Source organism: Fimicolochytrium jonesii, assembly GCF_025526975.1.
Source record: "Fimicolochytrium jonesii strain JEL569 chromosome Unknown EV422scaffold_10, whole genome shotgun sequence".
Taxonomy (NCBI): domain Eukaryota; kingdom Fungi; phylum Chytridiomycota; class Chytridiomycetes; order Spizellomycetales; family Powellomycetaceae; genus Fimicolochytrium; species Fimicolochytrium jonesii.
The window spans coordinates 222,130-244,835 of NW_026515677.1; the positions used below are offsets into that span (position 1 = coordinate 222,130).

Sequence of the window (22,706 nt, forward strand, 5' to 3'; positions counted from 1 at the left end):
GCTGATGTTAATCGGGTTCCAACATAGGCCAGAAGTCTCAAAAAAGCATATGCTAACCCTCTTCAAGCAAATGATGATCTTTGCTGTGAACGAGCGAGATTCGACTCGAACCAATATTGGTTGCCATAATGAAGAATGTCTGGCTCGTTGCGAGCTGATTGTGTTTCAGAATGCTTTCCTGATGGCTGGCTACCGGACCATCCAAAGCCCCGGATGATTCAAGCTTGGCAGAATCTGAACCCTGTACACAAGCGAAAAACGCTGTTTTTCTACTTGCGTCTCTTGGCAAAAGCGCAAGTGTCGGGCACGTGTCGACAGTCGAAATGACTGGCGGCAGTCGCCATCTGAGGACAGGCGGTGGTACTTTTTCACATAAGGGAAATTCAACCTGAAATTCCTGCATCTCGATAGCTTGCTTGAAAGGAGACGCGTAAGCCTTTGCAAGGCGGGTACGGTTCCCAAGCGAGGGCCAGTTTCTTCATCCTTTTGTTCGGTTTCAGAAATACCGATTTCAGAACAAGGGTGGGCTCCAGCAAAGCTGTCACTGCCGGCGATTCTATGCAGCATCTCAGGTGCACATCAACAAAGCAAGGAACAAAACGAAATGCGTTCGCAGCTCTCTCTTTCTGTCTTTGCAGCTGTAACGGTGCCGCTGCCTGGGCGGCTCTTTATGTCTTTCGTGTTGAGATCTCTGCCAGCCAGGAAGAGACCCGTTCGTGACGCGTAGTTCCGTTCGTTCACTTAAATTGACCCATCCTCACCTCGGCATGATACCATGTCATCCCTTTATACATACATACATAGAGTAGCCTCGAGCGCTGGCTCTAAACCTCCTCTGCTCAAAGCTTACCTGGTAAAGCTGAAATGGTGGCAGTCCTATATACATGTGAAGAACCGGGTGGTGCGCTGGATGCGCCGGATGGGCCCGCGTACGTCGTAAACATTTTGTGCTCCCCAGCAGCGGGACTCATAAAAAGGGTGTTATGTCCCCAGGAGCTATAGGTCACTTCTTGATTCCAGCCTAACCTTTGCTGGCTAATCCTTTTGAGGCTCGTGAGTAGAAAATAGATGTTTGGCAATACGCCCATCTCCATCTTCAACATTGAGAAACCATCTGATATACAACCAAACGCTATGGGGACATAGGAGAAGCCGTTGTTTGACACAGCCAAACCTTGACTCCATGTTACGAATCATACCAAGGCTCATTTGTACAGACAATTAGCGCAGTTGTCATGTTGTCACTATTAGCAATCATGTGTCGCTGCTCGTCCCAGTTTTGGTGATCGATTGCCTTTCTTGTTCCTACGCGTTTTCGGCGAGGAGACGCGTTGATAACGCGTAAATGACATCGCATATTAACGCTGAGGGCGCTCACGTGACCCGCGCATTTTACGCGTGACATTTATTTGCCCTGAGGCGGTTTCTCGCCTCTCCGTCCGTCTTCGCAAACAGTCGCAGGACTTCAGAGGATACCCCACAACCACCCAGCCCAGGCAGCGCCCTTCTGAAGACTCTGCAGAGAAGGAATACCCACGTCGTCGTCGTCGCCGCCCGCTTCGCTTCCAGTCGCTTGGAAACTCTTCTGCTTGTGCTGCCCGCCAGTCTCCGTCGAGACACAAGTGCGGAGCTGTCGAAAAACCGCTGTCAGTTCGCGCTCCTTAGAACACTCCCAAACCGTCTGAAACCAGAAGCGTCGCTGAACTTTCCACGCCAGATATCCGTCCTAGGGGTCTCAGCAACATGCTCTCAACCAACGGAGTATCCTATGTCGTCGAGTGCCCAGTCTGCGCAAAGCAGTTTCAAGGCATGCACTCAGTCTACCAACACGTCTGGGACGTGCACTATATCTGCCGTCTGCAACCCGAATGTCTCGCCGTCTTTGTCACCGGGCTCGGCCGTGAGGAACACGAGAAGCACGATCATGCCTTTTGCGAGGCCTGCGAACTACCGTTTCACTCCGAGGAGGACCTGTACGAGCATCACAATTCGAGCCATTGCGACCACCCATGCCCGGAATGCCCGCGTGTGTATGCGCTTGAGAAGGACCTCAGGTGGCATCGCGCCAACGAGCACTGCTATCGGTGTGAGCACTGTGGACGAGGGTTCCGGATGGGAATTGATTTAGCGAATCATATTGCGTCGAAAGTGCATCAACGGAGGAAGATGTTGTACCCAAACGGGATAGGTTCCACCCATCTGAGTAAAGATAGAGATCTCACGGCGGCGGAGCGTGCGCTAAGGAGAAAGAGGACGAGCTCAAAGTCGAGTCAATGCGTCATCTGCTCGATAACGTACACCACAACATACACGGCCGCCGACCATCTCAAAGCCGGCGAATGTTCCGAAAAGATCGCAGCGCTAGCCAAAGCCCGCGCCGAGTACCTCCAGCGCAAAGGATTCACAACCCTTCCCCACCAGCCCCACCTGACCTCATTAGACGATGACGAAACCCGACCGATAATATCAGACGACAACCCATCCCACCCCCTCCTCACCCACAACATCTTCGACAACCTCACCCCGGCCACCGAAGCCAGCTGGAACAACTACGCCTACGAGTGCCCCATCTGCACCTGCGAGTACCTCTCCCTGTCTCGGCTCAACTTCCATCTCGTCACACACCACCCGCTGCCTGAAGAGTACGTGTGCGCGACCTGCCACACGCAGTTTGACCGTCTCGCGCCGTTCGTGAAGCATTACGAGGATCGCACGTGTGCGGCGTCGTCGAGCACGGAGGATCCGTTGACCGGGTCAAACCATTCCTCGACGGCGATGGATGTGGACGACGCTGAGCTTATCGTTTACGAAAGTGATACGGCGTCCGTCGCGCGTTCGTCGACAGTAGTCGTCCCCGACCCCGCGGAAGTGGCCGGACAGGTCGAGGTGGAGTTCATACCCCCGGTCACCACCGACGCCTACGGCACGACACCCAAACCGACGACCCCGCCACCCCGCTCACCCACCCTCTTCGTCGACGAAGCGCGGTTCGAGGAGCTCTATGACGCCGACGAGATGGCGATTTTGTACGGCGCGGATTACTATGACGGCCAGGACCCGTTTGCGGCTATGGATCGGATTGATTAGGGGGATTCAGGGGTCGCGGATAACTCAGGGAGCCGCATATCGCATACGCCTGCGATTTCACTTCAGCACATTGCTTGGCAAACTCCCGCGGCGTATCATGCACCCGCACGCCCAGCCCATGCGCAAACACACGTAGCAAAAAGAAACACACACACAACTAGTACGATGATAGAGGCCAAAAAGAATGTAGCTTCTCCGTTCGCACAGATCGTAAACATAGGTAGCCCCATTCGGCGTAGGGAAAAGGGCGAGACAAGTCCGATAACTATCTCGCGGTGTCCGTATTCACGATTTGCACATATGCATCAATTTGAAGAATAACTTTTTTGTCTTTTTTCGCAAGGGGTGTCTTTGTTACATACTTCAATCGGGGGGCAGAGATGTTGAATACAAACACTCGCCCCGTTGCCATACTTCCGTCTTGCTTCTCCCTTTGCCATCCGTCCCGGTCTCTCTCATCCCCGCAAAATTATCCTCCCACTCCCCGACCGTTGTGGCCGAGTCCGTCCACGTCAACATCAACCCACGTCTTCCCACCCAAAAAAAATCCCCATACGCACGTTCACACATCCCATCGACATTCAATAATACCGCCCAGTACTCCCCCCAACCCTCTCATCAGCATAAACCCCCGTATCCGCGACGCCTCCCCTGACTCCAACCCGGGGGATAGTCCTCGCATACCGGTCCGCGTAATCCCTCCCCACGGGGGTGCCCACATCACGAGGGTATTCCCCACCCCTCTCACTCGAATAATCACGGGCATCCCCAATCACAGTCGCGTTCGCCGACCCGGCAGATATCCCACCACCCCGTTTCGACGGCATTCCCGCAGCGACCACCTCGCCCACCGGCGCGGTCCAGTCTACGAACTGTCGGTCGTATTCGGTTTGATACGCTGATGCTCGCGTCGGATCCCCTCCTCCGTATGACTTATACGACGCCGGGCGGGTGTAGTCCTTCAACGTAAGCGTGCTGTGCGTGTGCGGGTCATATGTCGTTGCTGTAGGGTAGGTGTGGAGGGGCCGGTAGGCGTATGGAGGGGCTGAGTAGGGAGGGAACGCGGTTGTTGCCGTTGTGGCCGTATGTGGCGTGTTCGGCGGTGATGGTAGCGTAGAAATGCCGAGTAGGTGAGTTGTGGGCGGGGTAGGCGACGTCCCCGCTGTGCGCACTTTCTCCGGTTCGAAGTGCACGGCGGGACGGGTGGGGGAGGTTGCTCTGCTGATGTTGGTGGATGTGGGGTGGGTGGACGGTTGGGGTGGGTTTGTCGATGTCCATGCCGTGGAGGTGCGGGCGGGGGAGATGGGTCTACTGTTGCCTGTGCTGGTCGTGGCACGGACGGGTGAGGATGCACGACTTCGTCGCGGGGAACTGTTGTTCGATTCTCGGATGGTGGATTGTGCCGGCGTGTTTACGTAGCTTCTCGCCGGCGATCCGTTATCACGAAAGCCATACCGCACTCCAGCAGCCTCCCTATCCACCCCCTGATCATACCTCCCCACGACCTTCTCACCCCTTCCCACCATCCCCCCTTTCCTCAAATGATAATCCCTCCCCTCCTCATCCCCATCCACCGGCACAAGATCCGTCACCACCCTTCTATAATCATGCATCGTTCCCGGTCCATACCCATACACCGGCGAAAACACGCGGGAGGGCGGGAGGGTTGTCGGTGTGTTGAAGATGATTTGGTCCCGCGCGGGTAAGGTGGCGCCGGAGGGGAGGCCGGCGGGGCGGACGTAGGATTGGAGGGTGCGGGCAGGGGAGGTGTGGGGGGGTGGGGCGGTGTAGAGGGGGGCGGGTGGGGGTGGTGCTGAATAAGTGGGTACTGGGGCGATGGATGTGCTGTTGGGGTCGTACCGATAATCATATCCGTGGGGTGGTGCGGTGTACGATGCGGGTGCTGGTACCGCAGTCGTGGCAGGATACGTCGTCGCAGTTGTCGCAGGGGCAGTCAATGCACAATACTCCCCACCCCTCTCCCTCTCCACCGCCGTCGCCGTCGTCGCAACGGGAGCAGCAGCTGCACGATACTCCCTCTCCCTCTCCCTCGCAGTCACAGAAGAGGCAGGACTCTCTCCCCCAAACCGATGCCCCGCAATCGTAATCCCAGGATACCTCTCCCCCGCCTCCACAGCCGCCGCATTACTGGACCTCGACACCGTCCGCGTCCGATTCCTCGAAACCTCATCCGCCACAATCCTTTCCCGCTCCAGCTCTCGAAGTCGGTCACTCGCCCTGCTTTCCGCTCTCGATTGCACTGGCATCGTCATCGTCTTCGGGGGTGATACCGTGGTCGTTGTGGTTGTCGCCGCAGCAGTTCCTCTCAGATCATCACCGCGCTGCACACCATCCAAATACGCATCCCGACCATCGCCTGCTATCCCAGGCCCGTTGGAGCTCGTCACGCGGTAATGATCGGAAATGGGCAGTGGCACCGACGTGGGATCGGCGATGTCGTCAGGGACCTGCACTGCGTCGTCGTGTGATGTTGGGATGTTGGGTTTCCACGCGAATTGGCGCTTAGAGTTTATAATCCAAAATCAACAACGAGTATGAGTGATTGAACATTTAACCCACGAACAGACGGCCGCGAGAGGAAAATATCTGATTTCACACGATTCTGGGAAGCACGGTGACATGTAGGGAGTGTTTCGGACACGTTACCTGGTACTCAGAGCGCCAGATGGGCGAGATGGAGGGTGGCGCGACGAGGTGCTTGAAGCGGCGTTGTTGGAGGTGGTAGGACATGACACTGTGATATGGGTCGTGCGGGGTCACCTCTTCGCTCGGTGGTTTGCTGCCGGTATTCTGTGTGATCGTCGGATGCGTGGAGGGGTGATGGGCGGGTTGCGGAGAAGGGTTCCTACTGCGACGAACGCGTCACTTCCTTTTCGTCTCCCTGCGCAGGACGTGTTTTCGCCTTTTCGCAGGTGTTCCCAACGGCAGGAGGGGTTGCGGCAGATATACTGCGTCCCAACACCAGAAGGAAGTCGCAGATAAGAGCAGCGCTATGTTGTATGTAAACACTTTGTGCATTTCGCAATTTTGAAAAGCCACCTGGATATATACAAGTTGCCATCATCGGCGACGCCTCAGGCAGAGGTACAATGATGTGGATGGCAGATAACCACCACGGAAAATGGGATGGGGTGAAATCTAGACTACCGGTTACGGGAGAATGCGTCTGGTCTGCGGCCATTGCCAAACACCACCGAGCGCACAATCGAGAGGAAATTCTTGGTGCTTAGGACGTCCCGATTGTGCACTTTCATCCGTAGTCGTAGTGGTCGTCTTCCAGGAATTTCAAATGGCGTCCAGTCTTGGTTGATACATTCGGCGTTGGGGCAACCCAGCAATCCATGGACGAATTCCATTCTTCCCTTTCTAGCTTGCCATGGCCGAGATGACAGCCGGCATCGGTTGTTTTTCTTCACACGGCCGTGGCAGTCTGGGCACACGGAGGACGTTCGATACTCATCTAGCAAGTAGCATGGAATGCTGTTTCTTGCAAAGAGTGTGCGAAATCTGATTTCCATGATGAGTTAGCATATTATAATACATAAAAAACAATGATGGTCACTCACCCTTTGGTCTTTGACGGCTCCTGAAAGCGCATGGTCTTTCCAGCGTCACTCCAATCACCCAAGATGACCGCAAAATGCTTTCCATACAGGCGTCGCATGTTCTTGATGAGCTTGCTCTCAGACTTTTGCCGCAGTGAGAACGCCTTGAATCTGCAAGCTACGTGAATCTCATCCTGGTAAAACTCGTCCAGGGCGGGATCTGGGATATGGATGGATGTCAGCCCATGTATTACCAAATTTGAAAATCAAAGTTGAAGTAGAACATCATACCCGCATGTACGTGATCCACGATGAACGCTGAGAACGCCTCGATGTTCATGCTCGTGTGCGACAGAATATGTGATTCCATCTCAGCGACGCCGGCATTGATCTTTCGCTCCGTCATGTCTCTTCGAAAGTACCGAGACTTTGTCTCTACCGCCCGTTGATTGGACGTGTATCTGGTATGGGGTGGTGCATTGTGAGAACGCGGCAACGGAATGTCGAACAAAGGGGATGGTGGGAATGGTGACGGGGGGGGATGGAGTGGGGACGGGGACGGGGACAGGGTTGAGGAGGGCGTTGATGGGGATAGCGGCGACAGCGGCGACAGCGGGGACAGCGGGGACAGCGGCGACAGCGGGGACAGCAGGGACAGCGGCGACAGCGGGGACAGCGGGGACAGCGGCGACAGCGGGGACAGCGGCGACAGCGGCGACAGCGGGGATAGCGGGGACAGCGGGGACAGCGGGGATAGCGGGGACAGCGGCGACAGCGGGGCAGTAGTAATCAACTGAAACGTACCGAAATGGCCGCTCCTTCTTGATGTCTCGACAGAACAAGAGGTCACGCTTGCCCGGATCAATGCTGACGATGTTTGGAGCCTCCCTTAGTTCGGCGATGTGGTGCTCAAAATACAGCTGCTTGACTTCTTCCCGCATTTCGGCTTTGCTGCGCTTCCGGGCCTGATGCCCATACTTGAGCCCTGGCTTCTTGAAGTGGATGGTAACGGAATACCCGTTTGTGCTGATTGACCCATCAAATTTGAGACCAAGCTTCTTTTGATGCTTGAAGACCTTGTCCTGCAATCCGTCATTCACCCAGGTGATTGAAATAAGCGCAAAAGGATACAGACTTAACTTACATTCACATTGAGAAACTGCCCCCACAGCTCCCGCTTGCGTTCATCGGTGAGTTTCCCCATGCGACGTCGGCCGAAATCCAGGATATGAGTACCTAGGATCAGGGTGTCGATCCGAACAGATGACTGGATTCGAGATTTGCGCAGCGGGATAGCCGAAAACAGCCGCATTCCACGGCGCTCATAGAGGCGTGAGAGCTCACAGTAGGCACCTGTGACGAGGCAGGTGCAGACCATGGTTAGACAAAAGCGGAACCCGCGGGGGGGGGGGGGGGGGGGGGGGGGGGGTAAATATACAGGACATAACTCACCTAAATATGGCATTGCGTCCACCGCAAGGCTGTACGCAAGCGGTTCATCCTGGGGAGGAAACAGAGCCCATAACTCGTCGAGCACGGTCCGCTCAAGTCGTGTGAGGCGGCCAACTCCTCTTTGGTTGGAAACTCTTCAAACATCGCGTACTTTGTAAATTGACGGACCCGCTGATAATACTGTCTCCGCTGCGCTCGGCTGACTCCGGCTCTACGGAGATGCAGTACGACTTGCTTCAAACCAAGCCTTTCATTGACGTAGCGCAGAAACATTTGCATAAAATGCTCTTGTACGTTAACTTTGAGGTTGGTGAAGATGCTCTGAGCCGTGTACGCTGCGGTCTGTTGGCAATTTCGCATGCGTATGGGGGCGAATCCGTGAACATCACAGTACTCTTGAACCCATGGACGCAACTCTTGCGCGATGACTGGATTGCCATTGTAGCCTGGGTTGTTGAGCAGCTCAAACATCACACTGATGTGCTTGTCGGTGATGTCCGGGAAATCGTGTAGAGGATGGTCAGCTGTGGTGGGCATTGCGGTCAGGGCATTGTTTCATGGGAAATTTACAGTGCAGTGTGCCCCAAACTCACCAAGGTAGTACTTGAGAAAGAAGGTGGTGTGGCGCGCAAGGATGTGAACATTGCCGATGAATGTTGTTAGGCGCTCCCTTTGAGCTTGATTTTGATTATGGATGATTCGGTGAAGCGAAACCTTGATGCTGGCATGTGTCTGCGGGCGGGGTCGTTGAACTGGTGGTGGTGGCGGGGGTGGTGGTGGTTCATAAACCAGGGATCCACCCGGTGTGCTGGGAAAAAGGAAAGGGATGGGAGCGGGGAGGTTCAACGGACGCTGCAGGCCCCTGTCCGCGGGTGAAAGCCCTCGCTGCTGCTGCTGCTGCTCGTCTTCATCGCCGGAGCTCTCGCCAACCATGTCTGCAATTGCTTGGGGCAAGTGGCGATGGACAGAAGGTGGGAACTCGAATCGTGGGGGTTGCAATGGTGTCTGCACAGCGGCTGGCAGACGTATGGGCAGCCGCGGGGTAACCGGAGTAACCTTCCTCCTCTTCCGCCGTGGTGTGGTAACTCCGGTAAAGAAGCCAGACCACAGGTGCCCCTGGAGCGCCTGGTGTGATGACATGATGGCTGTGCTGTGCTGTGCTGTGCAGGCAAGTGGTGAGATCAAGGGGACCGAGCAAGGGGACCGAGCAAGGGGACCGAGCAACACATCCTGCTTACCTGCGATGTGTTGAAGGCTTTTAGAGATTGGTTGGGGGTTTGCCTTGATGTGCGAGGCTGTAAGGCTGTAAGGCCGAGGGTGAAGGCATTAGGTCCGACCGCGATGGCAATGGCGGTGGCAATGGCGGTGGCAAAGGCGATGGCAACGGTGAAGGCTCTCGAGGTGAGGTTAGAGTGATCCGTTTTCGGTAGTGTGAGGGATTGCCGCGGGGTGAGGGATTGCTGCTGTTACCTGGAGGTGGTCGGCGGGATGTGTACTGTATATGTACAGAGGCGCTCGCAATTGCGTTGGGAAGGAAGAGGGTTGGGAAGCAAGTTGGGAAGGAAGGAAGGGCCTACGTCCTCCCCACTCGTCCGAGATCCATTTTTGGAGGTAAGAAGCGCGATATATTCGACGGCACTGATACCACCAGATATGTACAAAAGTCTAGGGAGGTGGAGGAGGTGGGTGGGTAAAAAGCGTACGATGTATCTCGGTCGTCGTGGGAAAAAAGGATAAAGGAAAGGAAAGAGGACAATAGAGCACAGTAGACGGAAGGATTTGTAGGCTCAGCGCTCCACGGTTTTTTTTTACGACTGGGAGAGGTTTTTACCGAGGCATCCACGACTACGACGGCGAAGCGATGGCGAAAGTTGATGGCGTAACCAATCGCGAGACCGGCTCCTATTCCAAGCTGGCCTCGAGCGATCGTGACTTGAAGAGTGAATCGCGAGACCGGCCCCTACTCCAAGCTGGCCTCAAGCGATCGTGACGTGAAGAGTGAATAGCGAGACCTGCCCCTACTCCAAGCTGGCCTCAAGCGATCGTGACGTGAAGAGTGAATCGCGAGACCTGCCCCTACTCCAAGCTGGCCTCAAGCGATCGCGGAAGTTGAGAGCGGAACGTTCCATGGGATCAGAATGCAGAGCGACTGCGACGGCGACTGAATTCGATCTGCAGTCTGAGAGGGAGTGTTATAAACAACCAGTTTCAGCCACAGCTTCCTTTTTATAGTTACCGTACCCCCCCTTTTCTTCTCTGCAGATAGAGAGCTGGTTGTGTGTGTGTGCAGACCGTCCGATCGAATCTATAAAACGAGTGGTGTGTGTGAAGGGGAATAAAGTAACGAGTTCCACAACAATCTTGTAGATTACCCCGTCGTCGGTGATGAGGTCCGCTAAGGTACGTTGTTCCTTGCGTTCTGTCCGACATGGAGAATGACCTTGGTGCGCTTCCGGGCCAAGTGATCATAGACCATGTCTTTTGCTGCCGACACAGCAGAGGCGATGGGCGTACTGTCGTTGGCGCTGTCATCCGGCGTCGAAGCAGGCGAGGTTTGAGCTAGCTGCTCACGACGACGTGCGAGTAGGATTACGTTGCGACGACGAGCATTGTCAGTCGCGAGACGCTCTGTCTGTAAGGCGAGGACATCCACCTCTTCTCGAGAGAGGCGGATGCGCTCTTGTTCTTCAGCAGCGACGTCTGCCAGCTGCGCGGCAATTGCCTGAACGAATTCTGGGTTGGTGGACGGCTCCGACGAGCTTTGAGCTTCCGATATTGTGTTGAGAATTGGGCTGAGAATGACGCTGAGGTTGTTAGGCTCAACGTCGTTTCTCACGAAGTGACTAGTGCACTTTGGGTGAAAACCCTTTCAAACGCCGTTTGCGGCGCTGCCCGTACCGTGTGTACTGTATGTGTATGGGATTCTGTGCATGAAGGCAGAATTGTTCGTGAGTACAGGCTAATTGTGAAAGGATTGAGAGCAAATGCTTATTCTGGAGTGTAGGACGTTGTGCGTCCGGTGATCCTTAGGTGTATTTGCTCGAGCGAAAAAAGAGATGGACGGGAAGGAGGGGGGATAAGGATGGGGATGTATTTATACTGCATATCGCTCGAGTGAAAGAAAAGAAGCTTAGTAAGCACAACCTTGAACGGAATCCATTATCGTTGTGGTCCATATGATCGGTGGACATCGACAGAGGAAGCCACCCTCATAGACTGGAGGACGAGGCTGGAAGACAGGCGTTGGAGGATAAATGGCTGAGGGATAAGGAAAATGACGCATCACGCTTCAGATGCGTTTGATGAGGGGGATAACAGCGACTAGCTCCTTGCTCTTTTCCTTACTTTCCTTACTCTTTACTCCTACATTTCGACATCTATACATCTTTTTCTTACATACATCTTTTTACTACATCTACGGCGGTTGAGGTGTCATGTTCTCGCCTTGATAAACGGGCGAGTTGAAGCCTGGGATGAGGCCATAGCTCCCGAAGATGTCGCTGAAGTCCTTGTGTCTAGCTAGGACGCTCATTCGCCCGCCGAGTGCGCATTCATCTCCTCGTAGATAGAAAAGGACACGGGGAGTGGGATCAGTCAGATGGAGGTGTGGTGAGGCTTCGCGAGTTGATGTGGATCGAGCTGCTCTGTAGCGCTCCAATGCATCCTGCGTGCGATCGAACGACATAGATATCATTAGAAAACACACCAGAGAGCAATTCTCCATGAGCTTCTTTTGCCATTTCTTGCGCGGGTCAAGAGGCACGAATACAAGCGCTTCGTCGACATGTCCAGCTTGAAGCTCGAGAACCAGCTTGTCGACGAAGGGAGGGATGAGGAATGTCTTTCCCTGTTGTTCTGAGAGTCGCAACGCAGGAGGGTTGAGGTAGACAGAGTGCGCTTTGCCCGTCCATTCGCTGGGATGTCGAGAAACCTCGTTGTCGGAGGCTGGGACGTGCCATGTGTATCTACAAAGCCGTGGGTTGTGGTGCGTCCGTATTGGCCTTTCGCATTGATCAACGACTCGGGATTAGAGCAAGGATCAAGGTCAAGGTTGGGGAAGAAGCGCGCGATGTCAGATGCGACGAATTGCGAGGTGTTGTACTCGTTTTCAGGCACATCAGTGGGCCGCGCGGCGTGTCGAAAGCGATCGCTGCGTACGAATGCCTGTTGAGGGGTTGCAGCGTCGGAAGCGCTGGGTTGGGTACCGGAAGCAGCGCTGGGTTGCGAGGCTGGGATTGGTTGACTAGCAAAGAAAAGGTAAAACGGTAAGGAGCGCGAAGAGTAAGGTAAGGAAAGAGTAAAGAGTAAGGATCCCCACGTTGGCTGATCGAGCGCCATGTCGCTTGATGACTGGGAGCTATCGCCGTCGACGTATGCAGACAGCACCCGCTGAATGCCGTTGGAACTGACGTCGTCACGCTGGCCATAGTCGTCGACACCACGGTCGTGCCCAGCAAGACCATCTCAACAAGAGTTCAAAGCCACGGGACAAAGCCGACCGGGAATAGACCCGATCCCCACCCCGTCTACCAAACGATGTGCATGTGCAAACTGAGCATTCTGTGCGTGTTTGATGGTTGAAAATTTACTGGATATATATGTACACTGGAGTGGAGAGGGAGTGATGCTATATACAGGGATTTGTGCGGAAGGGGAAAGGATGTTGCGCAACAAATACGCTTTTTCCGTCTCCGGATATGGTGAGCAGAAGCAGGTCTCAGATGGGGATGTGTACAAGGAAGAGGGGAGCGGAGGAAACTTCCAGATCTCTCAGCGGGCGTATCTAGAACGTGAAGTGCGTCACAAGAAGAGTAGAGAGCAGGGCAGCCCACACGCCGACCGACGTCGTCACTGTTGTGCTGGCACCACTGATAGGACCCTCGGCAGTGATGGGGGCGGCTTCTCCGGGGGGCTTGGACTCGGCGGCCGCGGTGGCTTCCGTCTTGGCGCCTTCGGCGGACGGGGTGGCGCCTTCAACCTTTGCGCCTTCGGCGGCTGGCGTGGCTTCCGTCTTGGTGCCTTCGACCTTCTTTTCACCTTCAGCGGCGGGGCTTCCTTCGACCTTCTTTTCACCTTCAGCGGCCGGCTTGGCTTCTGTCTTTGCACCTTCGGCGGCGGGGGTGGCTTCGGTCTTTGCACCTTCGGCGGCAGGTGTGGCTTCTGTCTTTGCGCCTTCGGCGGGGGCGCCTTCGACCTTTGCGACTTCGACGGCGGGGCTTCCTTCGACTTTCTTTTCACCTTCAGCGGCCGGCTTGGCTTCTGTCTTTGCACCTTCAGCGGTAGGCGTGACTTCTGTCTTTGCACCTTCAGCGGCCGGCTTGGCTTCGGGTTTGGCACCTTCAGCGGGAGGTGTGTGTTCGGTCTTTGCGCCCTCAGCGGCCGGCTTGGCTTCGGGTTTGGCACCTTCAGCGGGAGGCGTGTGCTCAGTCTTTGCTCCCTCAGCAGCCGGCTTCGCTTCTGTCTTTGCACCTTCGGCGGCAGGCGCGCCCTCGGTCTTGACTTCGGTTTTAGCACCTTCAGCGGTCGGTGTCTCGACCTTCACGACCTCAACGGCAGCCTTCGCTCCTTCGGCGGTGGCTTCGGTCTTGACTTCGGTTTTGGCGCCTTCGGCGGTGGTCGTCTCCGTCTTGGTCTCGGCCTTGCCTTCGGCGGCGGCTCCGGTCTTGACTTCCGTCTTGGCCCCCTCAGCCTTCGCCGGCTCACCACCCTCCAACTTCTTCCCCGACGGCGCACCGGGCTGCCCGACATTTTCATTGCCAACAATCAACCTCGAGTTGAACTTGATGATACTGTTGAACGCCAAAAACTCATCCGAGGTGATCTTCATCGTGTCGTCCAAGATGTTGAAGATGACGCCCTCCGAGCACGGCGGCGTCGTCAGGGATCCGCTGTACACCCACTCCTTCGACTTTGCGATCATGGGCGCCAGTGCCGCGAAGTTGAAGTTCTTGAGCTGGGTCGTGGTTCCCGTGGTCTTGATGGCCGAGAGGCCGGCGAGGATGGGGGTGAGGAAAGCGCGGGACGTGTCGGCGGCGACGGTAGCGGCATCGGCGAACTCGAACATGACGGCGACGACGGCGATCTCCCCCGCGGCAGAGGTGTGGACCATGTGCATTTCCATGGGCAGCATTTGGCCGAATTTGCGGTGTTCCGAGGGGGTGTGGAAGTGGAATTGTTTGAGCTCGAAGAAGGTGCCGTTGGGGGTGCTGTAGCCTTGTTTGCCGGCGGATGCGGCGCCTTCTGCTCCGGCTGCGGGTGCGGGTGCGGCGCCTTTTTCTCCGGCTGCGGGTGCGGCGGCGGCGGCGCCTTCGGTTAAGGCGGCGGGGGCGGCGGGGATGTCGACTTGAATGGTCGTTCCGATGTTCTTGAAGGTGGCGTCAAAGTTGGTGGTGGTGTAGGTCGGCTTGACGATGTTTGATCCTGCTTCCTTGAGCAAAGATGCCGGGTCCGTCAGATCGATGGGGGATTGAAACTTGCCCGTCTGGCAGGTCGTGGGCCAGGTCATGGGTCCGTCCGCGGCGCCGTAGCCGAACTTTATCTCGCCTTCGCGGCGGCCAAGACGCTGCTGCTGCTGCGGGGTGGCGAGCATCACATCGGCGAAGCAGTTTAGGTGGGGCTGGGAGTTGGAGATGGACCGTGGGCGGTAGCCTTGTGGGTGGGCCGAGGATGTTGCGAAGTTGCTCAGCAGGACCGCTAAGGCGCCGATGGTCGACGATGTTGTGAAGTGCATCGTGTGGGATGGGTGTCTCGCGAGAACGTAAGAAGCTCAGGAAATGTCGGACCGATGTGCGGGATGTCTGAAAGTGTTGGCTGGAGTACTGTATGTAGGCGACACCTGCTGGCTGATGAGAGGAAACGCAGGGGAGGGAGGCATTTGCTGTGGGCCCCTTTAAATACCTTCAAGCAACAACGGGAGCCTGCCCCCTTTCCTTCTTCTTTCCCACCGCCCAAATGCCGGTCCCCCCCGACGGGCGCACCACTCGGTGACACTCGGTGACAACTGTAAAAGCTACCCGCGCGCGCAGTTGTGCTGGATCCAGTTATTATTGCCCGCGACAAACCCGCCGGAGCGGGGGAACCTCAAACGGCAGGCAGCCCCCAGGAGCGGCGGGGGAACTCAATAACCTTGCGGGTCCGTATCACAACATGCACAGTAAGTAAGATCGAGACACCGAAAAGTCATGCTGGGGCGCACAGTGCGACCCCTGTGCAGAACAAACAGTAAAGGTGCGACGTGCAACCCGCCTTTTTGCGACTTTTCGCCCTGTTGCCATCAGACGGTGGATGAGGTCCCGCCTCCAGTAAGTCAGGTGCGCCGTTGTGGGTCAACCCTCTCCAGCGCACCCCCGCTCCTTTCCTCCTTTTCTCTCTTCAAACCGAGAGCTTGACCTGACGCGTTGGTACTGTACAGTCACCTCGCAAAACTCTGTACCCCCCCCTGAAATAAATCAGCGACTGCCGCGACGCCAAATTCACGTGAGTGACCAATTTGATTTCAATTAGAGGGGGGGTACAGAGTTTTGCGAGGTGACTGTACGTCGGAGAGGCCCGACTGCGGACCTATTATTGCAATGCAGGATCTGAAACTGTGCCGAAGGTTTGAAACTTAAAGCGCCCCGCTTCTCCGCGCCAAAGCCCACGACCTTGGTAGCCAATGACCACACAGCAACGCCAGAAAGTTTAATTTCTTATTCAGCTACCGTGTTTCCGGATCTCTCCACATTCGACTGCGCAGACACACAAGGGGAGCTCACAGCGTCTCACCTCCCAAACTCCGCTCCAGGATGTTCTGCAATCAACAATCAGCCTGGAACCTAGATGAAGCACTGGGATTGAGAGTGCCAAGAGTGGCACGTTCCATCGCCGCAGGAAACACCTACTTAAACCCCCCCGACCCTGACTGCACCTCCCTCGCACAATGCCGAACGAACAATCGCCGGCCCTGTGTCTTTCCGTCGTTGATAAGGACAAGAGATCCAGTCATCCACCCACTATGCACGCAAAATAAACGCAGTACGTATCTCGCCTCATTACCTCCGCAGCCGCTGCAATAAGCGTTTGACGTATGCGAAACTGCATGTACCGGCGCAACAGCAGGAGTTTCCACTCTCCGGCGTTCTCGACGGCGAATTTCGGACAACAGCCAAATGTGGTGGGGTGAAATGTTTCATTTTGCGATTCACAGAAGACAGTACGATATGATTTGAGATTAACCAAGTGGTACGATGAGGTACAAGATGACATCGAAGAAATTTGTACGCTACGCCATGGTCAGGGTTTGGAGAGTCGTGAGGGAAGAAGACCACTAAAATGCTACGCCGTGATGATCACATTCCAAAAGTGGAGTGCATCCAAAAAGAAGAACGAAGGGGAAGGGTGGAGCGGGGGGGGTATGGGAAAATGTACTTAAGAGTCCTCAAAAGTGCTTTACACACGGGCAGTCCAATCCCGGAAAGCCAGGGCCCACATCGCCACAAAGACAGGGATGATGACCAAAAGCCACGCATCCGCGAACCGTCCAAACCTGCTCGATCCCCTCCCGACAGCCCACATGAACCCGACAATAACCTGCACCCACATCAGCGCCATGAACCCCTTCGAGATCCCATTCACGAGATGGTTGACGGTGGTCACGACGAACGCGGACAGGAACTGGACCTGCAATGCATTGGTGGTGGTGTAAGTGTGCCTCTCCAAGCGCGCGCGGCGGGTTCCCGTGGTCCCCAGCGCCGATGACGTGTGGGCGGGAAGGATGTTACCGTCGGAGCCGGGGTGGTTGGTGGTGAGGGTGGTGGTACCGTTGTTGTGGGAGAGGTTGTCGTGAAGGGGGCGGAAGAGGCCGGTGAGGAGGTTGTGGATGAGGAGGGAGACCCACCAGAGGAGGAAGAGGACGAAGACGCCGGCCCAGGCGCGTTGGGCGGGTTCGGTGGGGAAGGTGTTGGGTTGAATGGTGTCGAAGGAGCCCATTTTTTCTGTGTTTTTGGATTTGTGGGTTGGTTTGGAGTGTCGGTTGGGAGGGGATGCACTTGAGAAGGTGGTAACCCTGAAGCTGCTGTTGTTTTGGAACTTGGCTGATGATATCGAGTTGGGGAGAAAGTTGAATACCACCCTCTTTTATAGGCGTTTCACTGCAGCCCTTTTGCCCGGCGGAAGAGCTTCCACACGCTGGGGTTTGCGGATATTTGGGCCAGCCTGCATCATGGAAACGTCGTTTCCCCTTGCTTAGTGATCAAATGGTCGTTGCGGATATTGGGCACCCGACCGTCATCAGCAAAACGTTGCCAATTTCTGTTCTAAATGATCGAGTTATTGGGAAAGCTTCCATATGCCAATGACACATTACTGTATGTGTGGATCTTGCACAAGCTCATCGCCGAAGGAACGTGTCGTGAGCCGCGAGACCTTCGGGTCATGCAGTACCTTCGAATGTGACGGTAGACCCTTCATCACCATCACGTCGTGTGGCTGACCATACCATACATGTCGTCCATGCGGATGTTTTGTTCGCATGCCGACCTCAAGATCGACACCAATCGGTCGTCTTGGAGCGAGATTCAAATCCACATCCCTTCATGCGGATATTGTTGTCGACTGTCTTTGTCGTCAGCGAACCGGCGCAAGAAAAAGGACCCCTTTCCGGTTTGTTCCAGTTACAAACGAGGCTTGTCGCCGGAAATGACGTTGGACTTACGCGTAACTTTGCGCTTGATTTCCATTGGCAACGGAAAGCGCTCGAATTCGACAGCGCGACGGCACGTGACTCATTTTATTGCTCTTTTCCTCGGTTTCTGTCACGACTATCCCGAAGATTGCAGAATCAGAATCCGCAATCTACAGTATACCTACGGGCAGGCAGCTGAACAGCGTAAGCCGACAGACTGTCCGCCTGTACTCAGCTGCACTCCCGTCCACCGCGACTGCTTTCCGGATGCCATAAAAACGGTTTCGTAATTGCCCGGAGAAAAAGAGATGCTGAAATCGCACGTTGCTTAGTTGACCGACTGGAATCACGTTCTCGGTCGCTACACTAAAACCACATCGCATCCCCCCAAATGTCATGCCCATCGCACCCCCGCCGCCCGCGGAGTCCACCGCCTCCCATGAATCCTTCGACGTCATCGACGGCGCCGACTCATCCGGGGCCCGCGATAACTCCCATCAGAATGACCGGGACCCATGGATACCACAAACCTACCACCCCGCGCCCCTGCACGCGCTCCTCGTCCTCTTATCGATCGTCGGTGTGCTGATACGCGTCGGGTTGTTGCGGTTGCATGATTATGCTGGTATGTCTGTTCAAGCGACGGGGGGGAACGCAGAAAGAGGGCTTATGATGTGTTGTTTTTGCAGGTGCGCCGGTATCGAATGTGGTGTATCCCCAGATTGTCGGGTGTGTTGTTATGGGCTGGTTGGCGGGGAATAAGAGGGCTATTATGGAATGGTATGCCTCTGAAACGGGTTTCGCGTTATTGAGGGTGTGGGTGAATGACGTTGGGTGTGACCCCGTGTACGTAGGTATTACCCGGCGTATGTCGGCCTCGCAACAGGGTTATGCGGTACGTTCCCCTCCATCGCAATCCACCTTGGCCCCAATCGAGAGCAACATCTTGAAAGATGTGGACCCCCCACCAGGTTCCATAACAACATTCTCAACCTGGAGTCTGGCAACCTTCACCGAGCTCGCGAACCTACAAACAAAGCCCAGGACAGTCGGGCAGGATGTACGTACATACGTCCCCACCTTCATCCCATCCCATGCGCATCACCCCCGCCACCCCGCTCACACCCATCTTGGAAACATGACAGATCCTCGCGGCCCTTGCAATCACCCTCCTCTTGACATGCCTCGCCCTCTCCAGCATCGCTTTCGGCGAACACCTCGCAACCCTCCCCGCCCTCTCCCTCCCCATCCCCTCCCCTTCCCGGCGGGACATCAAGTTCGTCCCAACACGCTGGGGGGATACGAAATCCCTCCACGCGCGAGATCTATGCGTCCTCGCCTGCGGGGCCGTCGTCTGGCTCGCGGTGGCCGTGGCGTGTGCGAAGGATACGGGGGGGCGGGTGAACGGGTTCGCGGCGTTGGTTGGGCCCTTCGGTACGTTTTCGTTTTCTCAGCCCCCACCCGGCATACGGAATTCCGCTCCCCCTCTGACAGGGTTCGTTCCGCGCAGGCACGTTGCTGCGGTTCCACTTGACCCCTCTGAATGCCCGCACACCGGTCCCGCTAGGGACGTTTGTCGCGAATGTGGCGGGGACGGCGCTGATCGGGGGGTCCTACGTGGTGTCGCATCTGACAAGGTCGGTATCGCCCACATGTTGCGCGTTTGTGGTCGGCGGGTTGATGACGGGCTTTTGCGGGTGTTTGACGACGGTGTCGACTTGGGCGGTTGAAGTGAGGGGCTTGGTGGCGGTGGGTGAGGGCGGGAAGGCGTATGGGTATGTTGGGGCGAGTGTTGTGGGCGGGCTCGGGGTGTTGGGGGTGCTGGTGGGGAGCGTGTGGTGGGCTGGGGGGGTGGTGGAAGTTGGGCAGTGTGCAGTTACATGAGGCAGGGGTGAGGTGCGCCATGAGGGATGTACTGTATGCACATAGGATTGAAAAGCTGTTTATTCTTGTTCAGGTGGGGACTGCTGAGAAGCACCTGGCCCCTATGATACACTATGTACAGTACAGTGATACAGTGATACACTGTACGCCGCCTCACGAAATCTTGTTCCCGATCTCCTCCCTATTCCTAAACCCCTTCGCATGCACCATCCACGCCACCACAATCACCAGCCCGATGCAATAGGACATTACATAGTACTGCACCACATACCGCCGTCCCCACCTAAACATGCCCCTGAAGCCTTCCCGTCGGTACAGGAACGTCGCGAGGATGCCGAACCCGTACCCCAAAATGAGAATGAGGGCTACGAGCGAGCCCATAGGGAACTCGATCGCGACGGAACCGATGATGAGGCCATAGATCACCGCCGCAGCCGCCCACACCGTCCTCTGCACCACTCCGAACCCGTCGTGCGCATTCACATCGCGATACACATACGCAACTACAAAGGACATGCACATCCCGCCCGCGGCATACATGTAATGGCTCACGTTGTGTTCCCATGTGGTGCGGATCCAGAGGAGGAGGTCGGTGAGGAAAGGGTAGGCGACGACGAGGTCCGCGTGGGTGAGGATAAAGTCGGCGAGGGGGTGTTTGAACATGGCGGCGGCGGAGTGGAAGGCGGCGCCGGTTGTGTAGAGGGTTGCTGCGAGCATAAACAGGGTTGATATCGTATATTGCGCTGTGGTGGGAGGGGTCAGCATACATTTCATGTCTTATCTGAATTAGATATGTTTGATGCCCGAGCACGTACCTCTCCTGGAGCCCGTTGCGAACACTCCCGACTCCAAAACCAACGCAAACATCAACGGCACCGCCACAAACGGCTCCACCAACCGCACCACATCATCCCCCACATACCACTGCGGCCCTTTCAGCGCCGGGAAATCCAACAACACAGGCACAATCGTAAAAAGCAGCGTGCAGATGTTGCTGGCGAGGAGGAGCCATAGCACGCTTGTTGGTGAGGAGGTTACAGGGGCCTTGTCGGAGTAAGAGTCGGAGGGGCGGGGTTGGAGGGGGATGGAGGAGGCATAGGTGTCGGTTTCGCCTAGGTGGTGTGCTGGCTGGTGTGAGGAGTGGGAGGAGAGGGGGTGGGAGCCTGGGTCGACGGATATGGAGGTGTAGTTTGGGCTTGCGCTTCTTGGGGAGCCCATTTTCGGTGGAAGGTGTCTGGTGAGTCGATGGCGGACGTTGGTGGGCGGGTATGGAGAGTGAGACGACAGAGAGCTTTCTTCCGCCTCGGCCCCGAGTCGGCTGGAGTGTGTATATGCAGGAGTGTTGTCTGTCTACGTCGCAGGTTGCGAACGGGAAACTGCGTTGGGGTAGTGGACGGGATGGAAGCTGAGCCTTTCCCGTTGAGAGCAAACCGCCAAGGAGGGGAAGACCCTAGACTATACTGTAGAGCTTCCCATTGCAGAAATTGGAGATCCCCCACAACAATGCCCCCACCCAGGCTAGCTTTCACCCTCTTCACAAAACAGTACTGCGGCCTCTGCGAGCACGCAAAGGAGGCCCTCGAGCTCATCCAGCTCAAGAAACTCTCAAAGGTCCAGTATATGTCCTTCGCGTTATGCCCCCACTCCGCCTCCAAACCCTTCTCCTCTGCAATCTCACACGTCTTCCCCTCCCCACAGACCCCATTCACGGTAACAGAAATCGACATCGAAAAGCCCGAACACAAACCCTGGCTGCGGAAATACATGTACCACGTGCCGGTGCTGCATCTGGGGGATCAGATGGTCGCGCGGCATCGGATAGAGGAGGGTGATATACTGAGGATATTGAGGGAGGTTGAGGGGGGTGAGCGGGGTGATAGAGGGGAGTGATGGGGCGATGGGTGTGCTGTGAGATTGGACGTTTGAAGTTATTGCGGACCGGGGCAGTTTGGAAGTCGAGAGAGAGAGGGATGCAGCATCGTTCAAGTTGATGATGTGGACCTTGAGGAATACAGGACGACGGTCTCGGACTATGGCAAGACGGTCAGGAGCCTGGACACGATGGCGAACGGGAGCTCGGGTACCTTGCTATGCGTGCGTTGCTTATCTGGATGGGGTCCCGTCGACCAACACCACAATTGCCGGGACGCCCGAGGGGAAGGAGAAAGGTGGTTTGCAGGGTGTTATGCGTTGCGTTTCGGCAAATCATACCAGAAGCCGCTGAAGAGCATGATGGCCCATCACCGCAGTTGAGCTTGAAACTGCAGGAGCTGAGCACCATTCCAGTGAACCTTGGAGAGAGTCCTTGGGAAAGTGGAGGTTCCGTAGCGGTGGGGTGCAGCTGCCTCTGATCTGGCAGCCGGGAAGTTTCCAAAGAAGAAACCGCCGACCCTCGTCATTTCTGGAGCTAATAAACCCTTTCTGCGACCACTTTGGATGGCTGCTGAATCATCGGAGTTGAGTTTGGCATGTTGAAGGAGGGGAAAGAAGGATGCTATGTTTATGTATGTGGAGGCAATAGCCATCGGTGTATTCTTCCCAGCATAAGAGTGTTCAGCTTAAATCCTCATGTGTGGTAATCCACTCGTCTTCGCCCATAGAGTAATAGAGTAAAGAAACTGCTAAGGACGGTAATACCCATGCCTCTCTCGTTCTGCTTTCCTTGCGTTGGTCCTGGTGTCTGCGGGACCTTTGCAAGATTTGGTTGCCATAGTTTTGGGATTGGGCACTTCGGATGTCGCACATATGTCAGGGTGTTGATCCTACCAGCCCGAGAAAAACAGCGACACAGCCTTGAGGGAGTGGGGATGAAGGCTTCACAAGGGCAGGATATGACGGGGCAAGCCACGTTTGCAAATTGGGAGCATGTCAGAGATCGAATTCGGAAAGGATAGGTCGAACGGGTCCACGATATCACAATAGGCCGACTGCCCCGCTCGGGCTGCACAATCGATTGGTTGGATGAGGGCAGGCTGCCAGAGTGAACTCGGTGGGTGTAAGCGGTCGCATGGCCTCGTCGCCGCGACAAGGAAGGAGACTCGAGGACTCGTTTGGCG

General features: G+C 55.9%; 8 protein-coding genes across 8 annotated transcripts; 3 read left to right on the plus strand and 5 right to left on the minus strand.

Annotated features, from left to right (window-relative positions):
- Positions 1 to 1,460: 1,460 nt before the first annotated feature.
- Positions 1,461 to 3,155, plus strand: EV422DRAFT_527651 (uncharacterized protein). The gene has a single exon (XM_053070225.1). It carries the CDS (start codon positions 1,744 to 1,746, stop codon positions 3,085 to 3,087), a length of 1,344 nt encoding a protein of 447 aa, XP_052925879.1. The 5' UTR covers positions 1,461 to 1,743; the 3' UTR covers positions 3,088 to 3,155.
- A 183-nt stretch (positions 3,156 to 3,338) lies between these two features.
- EV422DRAFT_37478 (uncharacterized protein) lies at positions 3,339 to 5,634 on the minus strand. Its single transcript, XM_053066764.1, has one exon. It carries the CDS (start codon positions 5,358 to 5,360, stop codon positions 3,669 to 3,671), a length of 1,692 nt encoding a protein of 563 aa, XP_052925880.1. The 5' UTR covers positions 5,361 to 5,634; the 3' UTR covers positions 3,339 to 3,668.
- Positions 5,635 to 6,170: 536 nt separating this feature from the next.
- EV422DRAFT_37547 (uncharacterized protein) lies at positions 6,171 to 7,800 on the minus strand. Its single transcript, XM_053066765.1, has 4 exons — positions 7,458 to 7,800; positions 6,945 to 7,114; positions 6,675 to 6,873; positions 6,171 to 6,615 (listed from the first exon to the last, which is right to left on the minus strand). Exons 1-4 carry the CDS (start codon positions 7,592 to 7,594, stop codon positions 6,252 to 6,254), a joined length of 870 nt encoding a protein of 289 aa, XP_052925881.1. The 5' UTR covers positions 7,595 to 7,800; the 3' UTR covers positions 6,171 to 6,251.
- Positions 7,801 to 7,859: 59 nt separating this feature from the next.
- On the minus strand, positions 7,860 to 9,535 carry EV422DRAFT_556722 (uncharacterized protein). Its single transcript, XM_053071911.1, has 4 exons — positions 9,344 to 9,535; positions 8,699 to 9,265; positions 8,106 to 8,629; positions 7,860 to 8,006 (listed from the first exon to the last, which is right to left on the minus strand). Exons 2-3 carry the CDS (start codon positions 9,243 to 9,245, stop codon positions 8,106 to 8,108), a joined length of 1,071 nt encoding a protein of 356 aa, XP_052925882.1. The 5' UTR covers positions 9,246 to 9,265; positions 9,344 to 9,535; the 3' UTR covers positions 7,860 to 8,006.
- Positions 9,536 to 13,866: 4,331 nt separating this feature from the next.
- Positions 13,867 to 14,610, minus strand: EV422DRAFT_495975 (alpha carbonic anhydrase; the record flags this gene model as incomplete). The annotated part of the gene is made up of 1 exon (XM_053067845.1): positions 13,867 to 14,610. A coding segment is annotated over one exon (744 nt), but the record flags the coding sequence as incomplete, so codon positions are not given.
- A 3,552-nt stretch (positions 14,611 to 18,162) lies between these two features.
- Positions 18,163 to 19,650, plus strand: EV422DRAFT_506020 (CrcB-like protein-domain-containing protein; the record flags this gene model as incomplete). Its single annotated transcript, XM_053068531.1, has 5 exons — positions 18,163 to 18,391; positions 18,456 to 18,616; positions 18,653 to 18,826; positions 18,912 to 19,200; positions 19,277 to 19,650. 5 exons carry the CDS (start codon positions 18,163 to 18,165, stop codon positions 19,648 to 19,650), a joined length of 1,227 nt encoding a protein of 408 aa, XP_052925884.1.
- On the minus strand, positions 19,561 to 21,254 carry EV422DRAFT_37713 (uncharacterized protein). The gene is made up of 2 exons (XM_053066766.1): positions 20,466 to 21,254; positions 19,561 to 20,393 (listed from the first exon to the last, which is right to left on the minus strand). The coding sequence occupies exons 1-2, from the start codon at positions 20,866 to 20,868 to the stop codon at positions 19,804 to 19,806; spliced, it is 993 nt and encodes a 330-aa protein (XP_052925885.1). The 5' UTR covers positions 20,869 to 21,254; the 3' UTR covers positions 19,561 to 19,803.
- Positions 21,154 to 21,540, plus strand: EV422DRAFT_567061 (glutaredoxin domain protein; the record flags this gene model as incomplete). The annotated part of the gene is made up of 2 exons (XM_053072496.1): positions 21,154 to 21,261; positions 21,349 to 21,540. The coding sequence occupies 2 exons, from the start codon at positions 21,154 to 21,156 to the stop codon at positions 21,538 to 21,540; spliced, it is 300 nt and encodes a 99-aa protein (XP_052925886.1).
- Positions 21,541 to 22,706: the final 1,166 nt, after the last annotated feature.